We start from the raw sequence: 18,464 nt of genomic DNA on the forward strand, positions 1-18,464 counted from the left end.
TGCTCATTTGAACTTGATAGATAGCATATTTATTAATTTACTGGAAATTTTGTGGTTGCACTTGACAATTTTTGACCAAGATATTTTTGTTTGGTTAGAAATCATTCTATCACATCCTTTGAAAATTTAATGTCTATTAGATCATCAACATTTACCAATATTGCTATTTTCCCTTTCTATTATATGTTCTATCCAAAATTTAAAGTTCAAGGTAACGTATTAATGCTTTTTGTTGATGATTATATGCCATAGTTCAGTCTGACAGTCGATAAGTAATTCTCATAAGTACACTCAGAGAATTTAATTTAAGAGAATTTAATTAATTGTGAAATTTAAAAATACAATTTGTACACAAGTTACTTTTTAATAGCCTAAAAAACTACTGCGCCATTGTTTGATCATTTAAAATTTGTTCATGAGTTGTGCTCTCTCTATGTTTAGAAAGACAACTCCAGTTAAAATCCCTTACATATAAGAAGAGCATCTGGCATTTACTACTGCTTTCTTTTTAAGCTCTACTAATTGTATATAATGTAATATTTAAATAACATTGTTTTATCTGAAACTTTAATATAAGTTTTTGACAAATAATAATTTTAAATGCAAGTGATGTAGCAGATATTGCTGCCTAATGAGATTTAAATCACGTGTATATAAGATACGAAAAGCTAATTGATATCAGCCAATGCCACCATTACTAGATCCTTTGCTAAACCATAGGCTTTGGTATGCAGAGTTCTTGTGCAACAAACATTCACAGCCCACACTCACTTGCTCCACATACGTCTCCCACTCGTTCACAGCCAAAGCTTCCGTGTCCTTGACACAAAGTCGACAAATATCGTCTCTCCTTTTTAATATCCTCACGTTAAATATCGTTTCCACACATTTTCCTTGACCATTGCCAAGGCATCCGCCATTTGAAGGCTTGCAAAACACTTCATTCAGAACGGAAGGGTAGCGGTCTGGGGGTAAACTGCGTTTAGATGAGCAAATGGCACACAGGTGCAGATAGTTGGGGTCAAAAACACTCGCCTCTCCTGCGTCAGAACAGCTCACATCGAATCTCTCGTTTCCATCGTCTTGCATTATCAGACTTCTCAGCTGTCGTCTTCTGCGTCGGCCAACCATCTGGAAGTAGCAGCAAAGGGTTTTACTAATAGGCTATAGGGTATATCCATATGCCACTTCTTTACAAATGAAGTTCCGCAAAACCTTAGTACATTTTGTCAGAAAGTATCGGCATTTTTCTCTCATTTGCGATAGTTCTTGATGCTTGAGGTGATTTGACTGCCTGGATGTTTCAAGATTGAAATCAACAAAATTTGATTGCAGTTAAAAAGTTCAGATCAAGCGAAAGTGTGATTATGACTTCTATAGCTGCAAAGAGACTGACAGAATAGAGATGCATGGTACTTCAACTTGAAAGCAATTTCCGATATCACCTATAGCAATGGTAGTAACTAGTGATGTCATGTCACACACTTTTCTTTTAAGCGATTTTAATCTTGAACTTCCCTGGCAGTCAGATCACCTCAAACATCAACAGCATTACAAAAGATATAAAATACACATACTTTTTAATAAAATCTACTGACATTTTGTGTAAGTTAATTGTTAATTGATAAAACAGATAGTGATGAATTTGAGGTTATAACGGTTTTTTCTACATAAATTTTCTGTTCTATATTTTAAGTTTGGTTATTATCTTATCTCCAAGCTTATGCCATATCTAAAGCTCATGCATATCCATCGGAATTCCATTCTCTGCCCAACGGAAACACGTATCTATCTGACTTGCTATCAACTTAAATTCTAAAAGCGTTAATCATTCTTTAGAATCTGATGCAGACAGGTAGCTGGAACACTTGCTTCTCATAATTGAAGTTGACATCTGTAATTGGTGTAATGGGACATCTTCATCAACAGCTTTTGAGTAGACTTGCAACTCTTATTTCTGGTGAAACCTTTCAGTTACTACTAATTCAGTCCAATACATAGCATTAGTCTGCAAACTGAAGGTTTTATTTAAATGCACTTGCTTTGGACATGTGTTCACAACCATAGACAAACAATTTTTAAAAAACATATTACAAAAAATAGATTAAATTGTCCTGTCGTTGTTGTTCGCGGTCGCTGATGTACTAGATACTCCAAGAGATGTGTCTCACACGCTCATTCAAGGTCGCTCATGTACTAGATACTCCACGAGATGTGTTTCACACACTCGTACAAGGCTGCTAGAAGCAATCTGGCTTATCATATTTTTAAAAATGAACTCACACAAAATTTTAGTAAATTTTATTCGAAAGTATCGGTATTTTTTATTTGCTAATATTTTTGATGTTTGAGGTCATCTGATCGCAGGATGTTTTAAGATTGAAATCGACCCGGCTTGATTATAGTTAAAATGCTCGGAAGAAACATATATATTATGTCAAAATGACTTCACTAGTCGCGAGGCTGTCTGTCTCTCTCGTTGATATCAGCTATTGCGTTCAAGTTGCAGCGCTCTGCGTCTGTAATCTGGTGGTCTTTTTGCAATTACAGATGTTATAATCACACCTTTGCTTGAATCTGAGTGTTTCAACCTCGATCAAGTTTTGTTGATTTTATTCTTGAAAAGTCCTGGCAGTCAGATCACCTTAAAGGTTGACTTGCAACAAAATTCACATTACAGTTATTTGGTATCAAAAGATTCACCATGTCTTACTCTGTTGTGTTGTAGGTGCCAAATATGTGGAAATGTGATTACAAGCTCTTAAAAGCTCAAAAACGTTTGTTGCAAGTCAACCTTCAAACACTAGAAACATGACAAATGATAGAAAAATACTGATACTTTCTGATAAAATGTACTAAAATTTTGTGGAAGTTTATCTTTATTCAGGAAATGACAAACCTGTTGTGTAGCTGTGAAATTTCCGCTTATGAAAACTAGAATAGAGATATATTCATTCAGTCGTATGTGTGAAGGTATGTGACATGATCTTACGTTAATGTAACCTTTCAGTAGCTTGTTTACGCTGCTGCTACCGAAAGAAAGCATTCTACTCGTGTTACCAAGCAGTAGCAAAGTTTAGAAGTGTAGCGCTCTGAGCGGAGATGAATCGCTAGTAAACAAAACTCTAACCTTATGCATAGTCTTCATGTCGCTCTGATCATCCGCAGCGTAATTGGCGAGTTGTCTCCACTTTTTTCCGAGTTTGTCTATGTTTTCTGCAATAGCAAATATAAATCCTGCACCCAGTTTGTTTGCAATATACGCAACTTGCAGGTGCATTTAGCTTCGGTTGCTTGTCAACTTGTTGTGTGCAGTGTTCATATTTGAGTTACCGGTAAGTACTCTCCATAGAGGGAGCACCTGTTCTGTTTGTCTCCGCTGTCATGTCAAACTGCAGTGGAAATGTGCAGGTGCAGATTGTTCTAAAAGCACAAAGTTTTTGACCAAAAAAGCATATGTTGTGCCAACTTTCGCCTGCTTTTTTTTGTTCAGTACTGCATTCAAATGCTACTCGCTGCAATTTTCTGCAACTATTGATATACGAAAGATTTAGAATATGACAGATTTTTAAATTGTTAGATCTACCGAAAATGGAAAATTATATTTTTTATTAGTTTACAATGTATTTAAAAATTTTGTTGAAGAAGCTTCATAAGTTGTACGTTTGATTTTGGAAAACATTGAAAACAGATTTCCTCATGAAAAGACAATTGAACTGAGTACTGAATTATTTAGTTATACATATATATACAGATAAAGCAATTCAGCTGGTACTAATCATCATGACTCATTGACCCCATTTCGTTTTCAGCGTAGCATCATTTTGGCGAACATGACTGAAAGTTGACTCTAATTAGAGAATGTAACTTAATTGCAGTTGTAGCGTTCTTTCGCCACAATTTGTTGAATTTTGTTACGTTGTTTGATCTATAGAGTAACACACTATTAGTGTGAATATAATTAGTATAGAAACGCTTATTTTGAATAATAGCTATAAATCTCGTGTTGTATAATTATTAAAAAGAACATATGTACCTCAAATTTAATGGTGTTAGTTAAAATGACTTCCAATTTGCATTGACCAGCATGGAAAAGTAGGTCTAAGCTCTCTGTCCAATAAGGCTTCCGAAAAGATTAATATGCAAGCAGTCTCTTTCAAATGTTTGTTTTTATAAAAAAAGTTCAGTGCATGAAACTAGGGTTTAGTTGAAATACATTGGTAATATGTTACTCTGACATCTGTTAGAAACTCTGCCCACAAATACAGCAATTACATTTTTTTTGGTGTAGACAACTTCTTACAAAAACAATAAAAAATTAATAGCACTTGTTGCTTTGATACCGATATACAAACACAACTAAGGAAGACTCAGAGGTGTTGTTTGGATGTACCTAGAGAAGTCCAACGAAATCTCATTTTGCTTGCGTCAGGGAAATGATTGCGTGCGCTGATAGTGTCAGTGGCGAGGTATTCAGGTATGTAAGTGCCTCCCTTGTAGTCCAACAGATGGTTCATATCCTCTTCCTCCAACCGAAAAACCCGCTTAACATCCACCTGCAAATGTATGTTTGTATTTTAACGTCTACCCGGAAATTTTTTGTCTAAACCTCTACCTGCAAATAAATGTCAGTCGCAACAGAGAGTATTTCACTTGCATTTTTCCTGGCTATGGTTATGCACCACAAAGTTATGACTCTGTGACATACTGGTGTCTCAGTTTCACATACGTGTATATGATAAATGAAAGGAAACTTTGATAGTCACGTCTAGGTGTTTTCCATTTTCAATTTTGCCATTTTGTTTGGTTGTGTAATTATCTCAAGGTGCACATTACAAAGTCACTGCAATGCAGATACAAACATGTGAAAAAACTTGGGGTGACATGAAGTGGACACCAGCACAAGGGCTGCATTTTTTTAGTCTCTTTTACAATGTCTTTAAATGGCAATTGTTTATGGCTTCGTTGCTGAGTTCTGGGTCTTAATCTATATACCGTATATCAAAGTTTGTGTGTCCTTCGGTACTATATATATATGAGCAATCTTTATTGTGGTAATCAATAGTCATATTTTACAATATGTTTTCCACAAGGTACCACAGCAAGTAAACTAACTAAAAAGCAGTGTACAAAAAAAACGCAAATAAACTACTGTTATATAAGCCGTTTTTAGTACTCGTGCAACACCGGGCATTCCGCTAGTATTTTATATATCATGTTATCATCATGCATTTAAGATTTTTGCAATGACCATTCAAAATTTTTTGTCATGCAGGAAGTTTTCACATTTTTGTAGTTTCTCTTGACAAGCGTTGCTGAGTTAGCCGATTCATCCCATTTTGAAGCATATTAGATAAATTTGTGTACAAAAAAAATCTCAAAGAAAAAAAAGCCAACGGTGAAGTAATAAATATGTATGATACTTATATGCTGGCGGTCGTGTGTGCCATGATAGATCATCGTGTGTAATCACTGGTGCACAATTATAACACAAAGCTGGAAGCTTTGGTCTAGGTGGTGCAGTTGGTAAAGCTCCAGGCTGCAAAGCAGAATATCTGGGTTGGATTCCTGTGCGATGGGATCTTTTTTTTCAACACTCTTAGCGTGACTTCAGACTGACATGGCTCTTATTATAGTAAAGATCAATTAGTAATCTGAGGGCATTGTAGCAGCATGCTGACCGCAGCAAGTGCCATAGTTGATCAACTGAATGGTGGTTACTTTTTTTAACATGCTGAATAGTTTTGCACATATTTTTATAACATGTTATTTTCTGCATAGGTCCTCCCAAAATACTAAGTTTGGTAAAATTCCATATTTGCACTAGTGTTTACATCGCTAGAAATAGCATTTAGAGAGCCTTCACATAAATCTTGCTCCCACTTATAGATTAGTAAGGTTTTTGCACCTTTTCTATTGGTTGAAAGATCACCCCACTTTAGGTTTCTAGGGTATCGGAGGGCTTAAGGTCTATAAATCTGGCTTATAAAGATATTAGGTAATCGTTGTGTTTGTTTCGGTGCTCAAATTGTTGTCTATTGGTTGCTTCTTCAAACAAAGCATTCCTTTTGTGGGCTGTCAGACAAATGCTAGCTCTGATGCTCTGCGCTGCCGTAGGGCCAGAGCCCCCTAGAGATTGTATAAGGAGGGTCTATCTAAAATGATCTCTCGCTGCGTTACTTACCGGAAATGGTTTTATGGTTATCTTTTGTCGGTATAAAATTTTTTGGCTGAATTTTTCAAACTTCTATATTTAATCCTGTTCTATTACAGCAAAGGCTGGTATTACATTACCTAGGCATTGTGGGGGTTTTACTGTATAGGCTACAGTGGTGGGTGAAATGAACAGGACTTTTATGTTGGTAAACTAAAATCTCATTTGCCACATCGTTGCTCATTGTGAGTTTAAATAGTCATAAATTATATATTAAATTAATCCTTATTTTGTATTGATAGCAAATATGTAAACCAAACAGTTGTAAATGTATGTTTTTGAGTGATTATGTACTAAATTCTAAACATTTCATAATGTTAATAGTTGAAGATAACAATCTGTACAGATATGATCACAGCGCATATATTTTATTTTCTTCTTTCAAGTCATATACATTTATGACTATGAATGAAATGTGAAATTTTCGTAACATAAGTTTTCTTCATGTCTGTTGTTGCACAGCTGAATGGTGTCTGCATCCACCTGTCTGTCGCAGGTAGAGTGACAAAGACAGCCAATGCCAACATAATAAGTTAAGGATTTGAAAAATTGTTGTCAAAAACTTATTTCAAGGGATTCTGGGTACAGAGTATTTGGGTCATTACACTATTTGTGTAGAAGAAATGTAGCAATGTCTATTTTAAATAAATTGTAATGAAAAGTTTAAATTACGTATTAATTTTTTTAATCTTTACTATGATAAGAGCCGTGTCTGTCCAGAGCCATGTTAAGAGCTTTATAAAAAAATTGCCTTTTGCGGGAGTCAAACTCAGTTATTTGGAATTCAAAGCCAAGCGTGCTACTACTGTGCCATTTAATCACTTTTTCACAGCTAGGAATAATTGTGCGCATAGTTATTACACATGATGACCTCTCACGGAGCGAGACTGTCAGCAGGTTTTAATAATTATTTATCTTGCTCTAAAGGTAGAATATATGGTAGAATATACTGGCATCTTGTTGGTTTAATTTGCCAGTGTTTCTCGTAAAATATAATGATTAGGGGTTAGACTCGTATCAAAAAGCTTTTCATGGAATAGCATTCGGACTATTATATTTTATTAGAAAGATTCATCTCCACCTGGCCTGTTTAAAAAAATCTCAACCTTATAGTAAAGGGTATCATAAAATTGCTGGCTGGCACATGCTTTTATTAGCGGTTGCCTTGGTGCAGCTTATTGGTGGTTGTTCCGACCTATTTTGCATTACTTGGGTTCTTATTTGCTAATTCTGCTATCAATAAGCTCTATTTGTGCCGTTTTATAGTTTCCTGGAACAACTTGCAGTCTTTCTTTTTGCAGTTTAAAAGTAAAAAATGGATGTTAAAAATAACCTTCAACTCTCAACCTCATTGGCTAATAAACAAACAGGTCAAAGTACTTGGAGAGTATTGGTTTCACTTAGAGCATTATGATAAAAACTCTGGCTTGCATCCTTGACCTTGCTAACCAATGAAGATTTGACAGGATGTCCCTTGATGCATATTGGTATTCTGAATCATCTTTTTATTTTAGCTGAAATGGCTTCTTCCTCTTCTATATGCCTTTCTGAAGGCTGGTTATGTGATGCTTGTTTGTATATACATGTACATGTATTAGCTTCCGATTCATTAGTTGGACTTTGATTTCATAAATATGTTTGCATATGACAAGCATAGAGTTTGTGTACACCCAAACAAGACCATTTGGATACAATTTCATAAATTTGATATGAAGTGTGTACATATTGTGCAATCTAGTGTCAACAGGGGTAGGATTATTAACCTTTGTACCGAACAACATCAGTATCCGGTTCCTCAAAAGAAAATTACTTTATGAAATTAAAGTTCAGAGAATTCTATGAGCTGTAATGTCTCACTATTTTGCAGTTCCGTTTTTGTGGCTCTAGTACTTTTCGGGGTAACAAATATTCATTAAAGATTTAAAAAAAAGACATAAATAAATAAAACACATGAAGATCTCTCATATCCTGGTGAGATCCCTCCGCAAGCATCATTGTGCCATCACAGTCTTTCTGTCATGTCTTGTGAAGATCAAAATTTCAATGTGCTTTGACGCCCTTCATCATGCCTCATACATACCCTCAACTCTTAAAATCATCTATTAAACCTTTAAAAAAAATTCTTTTGATTAATGAGAAAGTGTTTTTAAAAAATAGCTTGTGTTTCGCGCATTTTCGCATCTCCCGTGAGGGGGGCAGCCATCCTTGAGAAGTGAGAGAGAGAGAGACTACTGTGTAAAATGTAAAACCTGTATATAGCTAAACTTCAACGCAAGAAGTTAATTCATTAGGAAGTTTGTGTTGCATATCAAGACCGTTGAAATGAATATTGTTATAAGATTATATGTCATTATATTTAATTTGTTTGAATGTAACAATCAAACAAATTTATTATATCAAAGTGTGACAACTAGATGTAAAATCCTTAATTATATATACATGGAAATACTTAATTAATCTATATTATAATCAGTAAAAAAGTTTTTATCACATTTGGGCATGGGAACAGAAGTACAAGTTCGGTGGTAAAAATACATGATATAACTTACAATGTTTGTTTTTGACCTTCACCTGTTTTGCTATGTTTTTTTATAAAACTGAAATGTTTGCGAAATCTTTGACACTATATGTTGGAAAGTATTGGCAGATGCTCCCCAACTTACAAAGGAGATACGTTCTGAACGGCTGTTCATTAAGCAAATCTTTTTAAGGATTATAGTTATACGTCTGTTTAAGGCTTGTATAATTAACCTTTATTGGTTTGCACTGCATTTAAAGAACACTAAATAATGATAAAACGATATACTCCATAAAGGTGTGTACAACTGTAAAATAAATGCTACTGCATTTTTTCAAAAGTGTTACTGCATATCGCGAATATGTTAGCTGTGTAATTACTTCGAAATATTGGTATCAGCAGTGGAAAGCCGCACTAGGCGGAAAAAGAAGCGGAGTAAATACAAAATTTAGTTTACAGCGTCTCTGTAAAATTATTTTTGACTTACGCACAACACCGTTCATATCTACCGTCATTTGTAACTTGAATGTTCGTCAGCAGGCTATTGTCTGTAGAATGTTGAAACAATCTTCCGATCATATTGTTGAAAAATACATATGCATATGCATCGTCATATGTAGAGGCTTGACTGCAATTAACTCTCTTGCTATCAGGTGGCAGCCTGCGCTGTGTACTTTTGTGCCACATTGGGTTGTCTTGAAGTCTTGATAAGTTCGTAAAAACTGAACGACAGACAAATCTTTTTTAGATTTAATTATTTTATATTTAGTTTAAATTTATTTTGCAGCATCCTAATGTATTTATAAACAGTAAATAAATCTAATTTTCCTTTATGAAAGGTAAAATTATGCCACTTGTAAGCATTTCGCATTTGTAGTAACGGTAACAAAATATGTTTCATTCTTAATCGATGTCTATTGTAAATAAAATGTAATGAAAAGGATACATTACGTATTAATAGTTTGTAATATTTACTATAATAAGAGCTGTGTCTGTCTGTATGTCTGAGGCCATCTTAAGAGCATTAAGGAATAAAACTCTGCTTCCTCGGGTGTCAATTAGTGACCATTTAATGACAATTAACATATAAATCCTTTACTATTTGAGTTGTTATGACTAAATTTTAGGGCAAGAATTAAGCTGAGGTGAAATGTTATTATCTGATGCTTGCTGTAAATTATGTCTAATGATAGTTGCTAAGGAAAAGGGTAGGGGGGAATGTTGTAATCTTCACAACATTAAAATATTTGTGAAGATCTCAGACTAAGGCTTTTGACGAGCGATTGTTACACATGCCCTTACCGACAGTCAATAGACTCTGTTGTAAAATGCCCTCACATATCACAGTCGAGGCAAAAAACAACCATATTTTCTTGAAATTGTAAAAGACACTCCCTTGGAATCTAGATGCCTCACGGATACCCCAATTGCGTACCACCTCTGCATAGGGAACTTGTGAACCCTTGCGTACCACCTCTGCATAGGGAACCTGTGAACCCTTGCGTACCACCTCTGCATAGGGAACCTGTGAACCCTTGCGTACCACCTCTGCATAGGGAACCTGTGAACCCTTGCGTACCACCTCTGCATAGGGAACCTGTGAACCCTTGCGTACCACCTCTGCATAGGGAACCTGAAACAAGCTTTGACTCAATGTGGTTCATATGCAGAGATCTAACATTTAAGAATGCTAACTTTTGAAATCAAGATGTAGTAGGGTATTGGGAGATTACTATGATCATTCCTTAGGCGTTATACTGAGGCAATAATAGACTTTAAAAACTCTGTTATAAACCGTAGTTATAGACAAGTCGATATCCATTTTAATTGTTTTGTATCAACTTTATAAATACTTTAGTCATTTATCAGCATATTTACTTATTGACTGAGCCAATCAGCTACGAGGTAGGGTCAGCGTCCTTTCCTTCAGCAACTCATGACTTCTTGAACAACAATAAGTCAAGGCTGACTTAATTATTTTCTGTTGAAGTTCCAATGCCGTGGCTTTTTTTTTACAAAAATGCTTCATTTGTAAGATTGTTTGCTATATTTATATGGATTAAAAATGTATATTTCGCATCATGTGGTTATCTGAAGCAGATTGCTCATTTTCCCTGTTGCTTTTCACAACGGCTGGTGAATTTTTATGCTCGAATTTTTCATGCCATACACCGTAAAACCTCTATTTGAACGCCGCCTTTGTTTGAACTTCACTTTTAATGGAACGCCTCTATAGGGAAAGAGTTGAGAAATACAGTGCCACCCTTTAATTGAACGCTACCTCTATTTGTCCACCACTTTTACATTCATTATGTTTGCTTTTTGCAAACTCAATAATAGAAAATGATCAGTAGAAAATTGTCCACAAAATGGTACTAATAATAACGGCTTATTTACATAAATAACAATTCATTATTTTGTCATTGCTGTTGTGGTTACCATGGTTTTAGTGACAGTGTATCTGAGAAGATCAATCATCACAATCATCAAAACTAGACTTTGATTTGAAGTCTCTAAGGTCTAAAGTTGATCCATTGTTTTCAGATTGGTCCAAAATGTAGTTTACAATCTGATCCGGAGACTAGGGCGTTTTGATGAACGATGAGATTACTCTTTGGAACATCATACTACGTAATAGCTGCCATCGTTACGGCGTATCGAAGTATGATGTGTAAATCCAAAGCTTTTCGGTTTTTTCCTTAAAACTTCAAAGTGACACCACCAAAGTAATTAGTAGCTGTATCCATTTAATGTTTTATTCAGAGTAGTTCCTTGTTTAACTCGGTTTGATACTTCGACAGATGTGAAAAATAGTTTACCAAAAATTCTGAGGCTGTTGGCATTAATGTTGCTCTGCCTGAAGGAGAGTGCAAAATATAGGCAACGTTAGCATCTCTTCAACTCTAAACAGTTTAGTTTGTCTTCTCAAAATTCTTACCAGTTAGCTGAAAAATAAAGCGCTACTCTCTATTTGAATGTCACCTCTAAATACAACGCCATTATAAGGGTTGAAGAATACAGTGTCATGGCGCTGAAATAAAGGTTTTACGATAATATTATTTTATATATAGATATGTTATCTATATTGATAAAATAGATATTTAATAGATTTTATTGTCCTGCTGGCAAAAATTAGATCCATTGTCAGCATACTTGCCAAGTCTCCCGGTTTGGCCGGGACCCTCCAGTTTTTCAAGTCAGTCTCCCTTTTGCACAAAATCTCCCGTTTTCCTCCAGCTTTTTCAACAAAAGTAGTGGTTCAATTTTTTTACTTGTCGTTTTCTCTTTGTTTACTAGTTGTGAGCCCTCATCATCATACAAAGTTAGTGACAATGAAACAGATCGCTGTTAAACTGTATGTTTGCCATAAAACCTGGGCTATTTAGATTTAGCAACATTGATGTCTAATGATTTGCTCTAGTTTTTCATCAATAAACAAAGATTATACATGGAGCTGTGACATATCGTTGGCAAACGACCATGACCTTACATTGATAGTAGAGTACCTGGACATTGAATAAAATCGTAGAAGGGCCTCCTATGTAGGTACAAATGAAGAAAAAAACTTCACAAATAAATCTAGGCTTCAGATTCAACTACTACATTTACCGTCAATCTCACGCTTTTTTTTCTCAACTACTTGGCAAGTATGATTATCAGTAAAGTCAAACCTCTACGGTGTAAAATTTAGATCAATTTTAGGCTCCACAACAGAAGCTATTGTTAAAGTTTTGCGAAGCAATTCAGTTTTTTCAAGTGGAAGTAAAAAGGCTGTTGAAAATTAAAATGTACGAAATATAAAAGACTTAACAAAAAATTTATAATATAAGTTAGTTTGGAATTCACCTAGTGTAAGTTAGAGTAAGTTAAGAGGAGTATATCTGTTGCCCACTCTACCTTTGAGCATACGCATTGCTGAACTTACACTCTCATTCTTATGACTCTAGCTTTAAGGTAAAATAATCAATAATAACCTCTTGTTATTGATTACTAGTACCCTCGCTGTCTCGCGTTGTGAGAGATCATCATGAGTAATAACTAACTGCATAATTGTTCTGCAATGAAGCAAGGTAGTTGATTAGTGCAGGAGGTAGAGTGTGGGTCTACCATGCCGAATGCGAGGAGTTTGAATCCTGTTGAAAGCAATATTTTTTTAACATCAAAGGTGGCTACGGGTCAACTGACAGGGCTCATGTTATAGTAACATTTTTTTTAAATTATTTTGTAACAAATATATAGATATCTATTTCTTTTTATATATTTATATATATCTTAAACTATATAAATATATAATTTAGCTTTTTACATTTATATAGTTTTGTAAAATATTGTGTTTTTTTTACAGGGATACTTATTAAAGAGTTCTTGCATAGTTTTTGGCTTGTGAAAATAATTTAGCGGTTCGCTGTCGACTCCTCTAGGAATATGGGCTCCAAAATACGATGATTTTGACTCAACACATGAAGCAAACAGAATAAACTACTGTGATCTCCCGCTACTACGCATTTCACCTTTCATGCTTTAATACTTTGGGGGGGGGAGGTAAAAGATATTCATTAAAAGACTGAATAATAAAATAAAATACAGATCTCTCTCATACTCTTGCGCATTGAGGTGAAGTTGCAGTTGGCTATGTTACTATTACGATTTGTGCCGTGTGAAAGTGCGAAGTCCTCTTTGAACCCTTCATCATGCCTCAACCCTCACAATTGTCTGATCAACTTGAAAAAAAGACTTGCTTCGATATGAGGCCACTAGTTTCTATGGCACCATTTTCAGTTATTGCGGGAAGTTAACCGTGAAAAGTCAGGGTTTGCTGTAACTTCTGTTTTTGTATATTTAAATCACTGATCAAAAACTTTCCCCAAGTCATTGCTAAATTGATTAAAATGTCAATGTCCGTACTCCTTTGTCCTAGTGATAGCCGTCGAACTGTTTGCTAGAAACATGCAGGCTCTAGCAAAGTTATCACATACCTCTTGGTTGAGTACATTTCTTATGATAGCCTTGGTGCTGTTGGAATTAACCTGATCGCAGGCGAAGGTGACATTGCTGACGTGAAATCGTTCGTTGTATGACTGGATTATAGCTCCTTTCCTCAGATTATCGGTATATGTGGTACTTATTATCTCCGAGTCGGACAACCGACCTAACGTCAGTATCACAAACAAAAGAATTGTAAACAAAAACATATTTTTACGATTCTGACTCTGATTCGATTTTTGTTGTTGTTGCAAAAACTTCTTTTCTGCTCTTTTGATCTCAGGCTAGTATTCGTCTGAATTCTGCTTGATGATCATGTACACAAATTCCTAAATCACGGTTTTCTGACCTATCGCTTGGCATGGTTAGAATTAGCACTGACCGGCTCGCCTCGGCTGATAATTTTAGTTTCCAAAATCTTTTAGATAAGGGAGTTTGCGTCGAGCAAATAAGGCTATTATGTTACAATTTCAATAAGTGATTTATTGGAGTTTGAATATCAGCTGCTCACAGATAGCAAAGGTTTTACATTGATCAGCTGTGGTGCCCTTGACGTCACATTGACAAAGAGTCTGTTAAGGAGAGGCAATTAGCTTGGAGTCGTAAACCTTCCATCTTAAGTATGGCGCTACAAGAGTTCTAGAACCTCAAAAAAGCACCTGTATGGTCATAGCTTGTTTTCTGACAAAATAAATATGGATTCTATCTCCCGTCGGCAACCTTTTAGCTTGCAACAAATTAAAATCTTGCTTGAAATTAACATTCCACGTTTTCACCAATTTATTTGCAAGGGAATAGTTTGCAGAAGCCTAATGCATCAAAAACCAAAAAAAAATTAGTTTTTGTGTTTAAATTGCATCGAGTAATGATAGCTTTTTAGTATTTTTTGATTACAAAATAAAGTTTTCTTAAAATATAATATATCACGACTCGAGATTAAAAAAAGTAAGAGAGAATAGTCTCAAATCCTTAGTAACATGTAAAGGGTTTAATAAGGGGGCACCCGCAATTATGTTATTTGGCTAGCTATTCAACTATGTAATACAAAGTTTTACTGTCAGCGTGTATACATTTGACCTCCATTTCTTCGGACTTCACGTTTTGGGATTTTCAATTGTCCAGACTACATTCGGGCTCCGAACAATTCTCAGATGCAGCCATCTTTATCTGAAGAATAACATCTTTGAACGATAGTTGACTCTTGCAACAGAAGATGCAAACGAGGCGGGCACATGAGTTTCCTCTCAACTCTTGTACTGCTTGTCGTTTGTTATTATTTCTGTTGTTACAAATGAACTTCTACAACTTTTTAGTAAATTTTGTCAGAAGGTATCGGTATTTTCCTATCATTTGCGGTTTTTTTGGATGTTTGAGGTGATCTGACTGCCAGGATGTTTCTAGATTAAAATCGATAGAACTTGATCACGATTAAAAGGCACATTTTTCAAATATTCATTGTATTATATCTTTGTCTCATTTTGCTTCAGCAGAATAATTTTGTTTCAGCTTTTTATTTGTATTTTTTTTAAACTTTTTGTTGTGTAGTTTTCGTCTACAACCTTCGTAAATGTTGTTTTCCTGAAACAGGCCTTGAATAAGATTTAGTTGGATAAAGAAAACCAGAAATCTACTATAATAAGAGGTGTGTCTGTTCATAGCCATATTTGAAACAAAACACCCATCCGGAATCGAACTTGATTATTAAGTTTGATGCACTGACTCACTAACCACTCCACCACCAAAGCACATTAGACTGGTGGCATACTAGCCAGTACAATAGCCACTCGTGATTTAGGTGATTACATGTGTGACCTTAGCATCTCTAATTGCCTTCTACTCACATCTAACTGTAAGCAGTAAATCATAAACAGCACCCAATGCCATTATGATGAAGTATAATGTATCATTAATTATGTCTCGTAATGATTACACTTTTCCCTTTTTATCAATGTTAGCCAATGAGTTGGCTTTGTGTCCATTTCTGTTCATATATCGGTTAGTTGTTGGTAACCTATTCTTTAGGAAATACAGATATGTTGGAATTGAAGTTTTCATTACCATTAGCGGTTCAATAACATTTTGTTGACCAATGCTAGACAAGTTGTGGATTAAAACTTGGTGAAAAGTTCTAAGATCGACTAGTTACCACAACTCCTCTGTCTAAACTTATTCTGTTTAGTTTAAACTTTTCATCTTGTGCAAGTTTATGAAAAATGATAAATGAAATGAAGTTTGATTTTACGTTTTATAAAATTTGTTATTAATTATTACCATACCTTTATAGTTTAGTTTGAATTCTTATTTAATGCTTTGTTGCCTAATAAATCATTTTGTATATTCCGTCATTTAGATTTTTCACTTTTATGGATTTGTCTTCTATTGAAATTAACTGCGCATATATATATTTAAACATGATAGGACTTTACAATTATAATTGTTTTGCACACTATTCTTATAATGATTTTCATATATTATGTAAGAACGTGTATAATGGCCAATGGGAGATCATAAAAGCTTTTTATTTTCAACACTCACGCTTACTAGCAGACGTAGTTATTAGGGACAGTTTTAAACTTAAGGCAGGTCTTAGGTATGACAGCCTTGAATCTTTGGCTTAAAGCCTTGGTACCAGCCGGTGGAGTCAGGAAGCACTTGTTCAGTAGTGGAGTGTTTATTGCTCGCTGGTAGTAAGTTTGCTGTTGCCTGAGATTTATTTCAATGAGATGACATGGAGGAGGGTGTGTATAAGAGGCTGGTTTTCAGGAACCAGACAAAATGCTAAACCCAATTTTTTTGTTTTAGCATTTTGTCAGGCAGAAGGTATTGAGCATATGCATGGGAATTTTTAGTGAAATCAGCAAGCAAATGTGGAAACACATGTTATTTACACAGACCAACAGATAGACACCAACAATGACAACGTGTGATGCTTATGACACTTTATTAAGTCATTAAATTATCATTTTCATTAAGTGACCAACCAGGACTATAAGGTTCAGGGTTGTTCTTAGCCTGCTTAGTTTTACGAGCAACTTTTGAATTGTTGACAAACAGTAAGTTTTCTAATAATTGTGTGTTTTTCTTTGTTGCTCAAATTTCTTTCAAAATACAAAAAAATTTAAAAATTGAAAGAGCATATAGCCTCCCACATTTGTATGTACTGGTGGAATGCATTCTTTCCCATTTCTGAATACCGAGTCTTTGACAATTATTGTATAAGCAAATTACACAATTGGAGTTGTGCTCTTTTTGTCATTTTTAGATTATAGCCGAGCTTGGACTGCTTCGGCTTGACTCGAGCCAGCTGGCATCCGAGCAAGTTACGAGTAAAGATATTAGCCAGATTTGCACTCCTTTCATGCTGAACGCAGCCCTACCGTGTGCATTCCTGCAGGCAATTAGGAACAGCGGGCTAAAAAAAATACAGCATGTCAAGGTTTGTTATGTTCTCTGTAGTCTATGCGTGGAGAATAGCCAACTAAAGATGCATTTGCTGCACATTGAGTGGCTTACTGAAAATAGAGCATCAAATTTGGGTGCTTTCAGATGTTCTATTCATAAAGGTTATTTCTATTGGTCACATGCAAGGTGTTCAGGTTTCGATTGCGTATTAATTGCAGTTTTAGGAGAAATACAGTAGTTTTTGTTTTGACTAGGGACACAATAATTCACAAGAACTAAATCGGGTGTGGTCTGTTGAGAGTGTATAAGGACTTGCGTGGGTGTTGATGCATCAGCAAAAGTCATAGTCTTTGAATTATTTTCATGATTTTAGGCTACAATAACCAGCTAAATTTTTATTGATTTTGTTTGTTGGTCATCCATAGAGTAATTACTGTGTCAGCTAAGTAACACTGAAAAGAGCATATAAAAGATAACTCCAAGTTTATGAAAAAAGCTTTTCAAGATATAAAATTATTTTAAATTAAAATTATTATAAGTTGTTAAATATTATTAATTATTATAAAAATTATTAAAAGTATAGTATTATTAATATTAATTATTAATAAAATTATTAATTATAATTTTCATGGTTTTGTTTGTGGGTCGTCAATAGAGTAATTGTCGTGTCCGTCATGAATGCTGAGATGAGCATGTAGAAGATAACTTCAAGTTTATGAGTATGTGTAGGACTAAACTACTCTTTACCACAAATGCTGTTCCATAATAGATAGATTTTTCAAAATTTTACCACACATACACCTATATGTTATGTCTTGGTGGGTCGAAGTATGAGAGAGATTTATGTATTTAATGTATTTCATTGTTTACATATTATTTGTATTTTTTAACGATTATTTTCGAAGTATTGAAGCCGTGAAGCAGCGAGGAATTACCGTATTTGGTGCTGTAGCTGATCTTGTCAGTCACTTGTATTGATACTAATATTGTGTTATCCATAAAGTTTAGGCATTCTGTTTCCATGGGTCTAATATTTTTCATGTTTTGTCCATGGTTACTGCTGAATGATTGATCTCAGCCTAAGTTAACCCGAGTGGGAACTTATTTTAAGCTTTTTTAGTTTATGGTAGTGCTAGGAGGCTGCAGCTGTATACTGTACATGTTTGTGCATCTCAGTGTGATCAGCCTATGAGCTCATTAGTACTAGATATGTCAGTATAGAAGGCGTGTGGTTACTAGTGATGTCAGTATAGAAGGCGTGTGGTTACTAGTGATGTCAGTATACAAGGTGTGTGATTACTAGTGATGTCAGTATAGAAGGTGTGTGGTTACTAGTGATGTCAGTAT

The 18,464-nt window shown here is 35.0% G+C and overlaps 2 protein-coding genes across 2 annotated transcripts in view; one reads left to right on the forward strand and one right to left on the reverse strand.

The window, feature by feature from the left end:
- LOC137403981 (sacsin-like) overlaps positions 1 to 18,464 on the forward strand; it is a 92,075-nt gene that overhangs the window by 21,130 nt on the left and 52,481 nt on the right. The window contains exon 9 of the mRNA XM_068090132.1: positions 16,985 to 17,151. Within this exon, the coding sequence (XP_067946233.1) occupies positions 16,985 to 17,151 (167 nt within the window). The remainder of the gene's footprint in view (positions 1 to 16,984; positions 17,152 to 18,464) is intronic.
- On the reverse strand, positions 679 to 4,517 carry LOC137404060 (uncharacterized). Its single transcript, XM_068090217.1, has 3 exons — positions 4,394 to 4,517; positions 3,131 to 3,216; positions 679 to 1,131 (listed from the first exon to the last, which is right to left on the reverse strand). Exons 1-3 carry the CDS (start codon positions 4,515 to 4,517, stop codon positions 679 to 681), a joined length of 663 nt encoding a protein of 220 aa, XP_067946318.1.

Source organism: Watersipora subatra, chromosome 9, assembly GCF_963576615.1.
Source record: "Watersipora subatra chromosome 9, tzWatSuba1.1, whole genome shotgun sequence".
Lineage (NCBI taxonomy): Eukaryota > Metazoa > Bryozoa > Gymnolaemata > Cheilostomatida > Watersiporidae > Watersipora > Watersipora subatra.

Excerpts from the sequence above, each read along its gene's own strand:
- LOC137404060 (XM_068090217.1), bottom strand. The coding sequence starts at position 4,517 with ATGAACCATCTGTTGGACTACAAGGGAGGCACTTACATACCTGAATAC. Across the intron at positions 3,217-4,393 it reads ATTTCGTTGGACTTCTCTAG|AAAACATAGACAAACTCGGA; the intron begins GTACATCCAAAC and ends TTGCTATTGCAG. Across the intron at positions 1,132-3,130 it reads ACATGAAGACTATGCATAAG|ATGGTTGGCCGACGCAGAAG; the intron begins GTTAGAGTTTTG and ends TGCTACTTCCAG.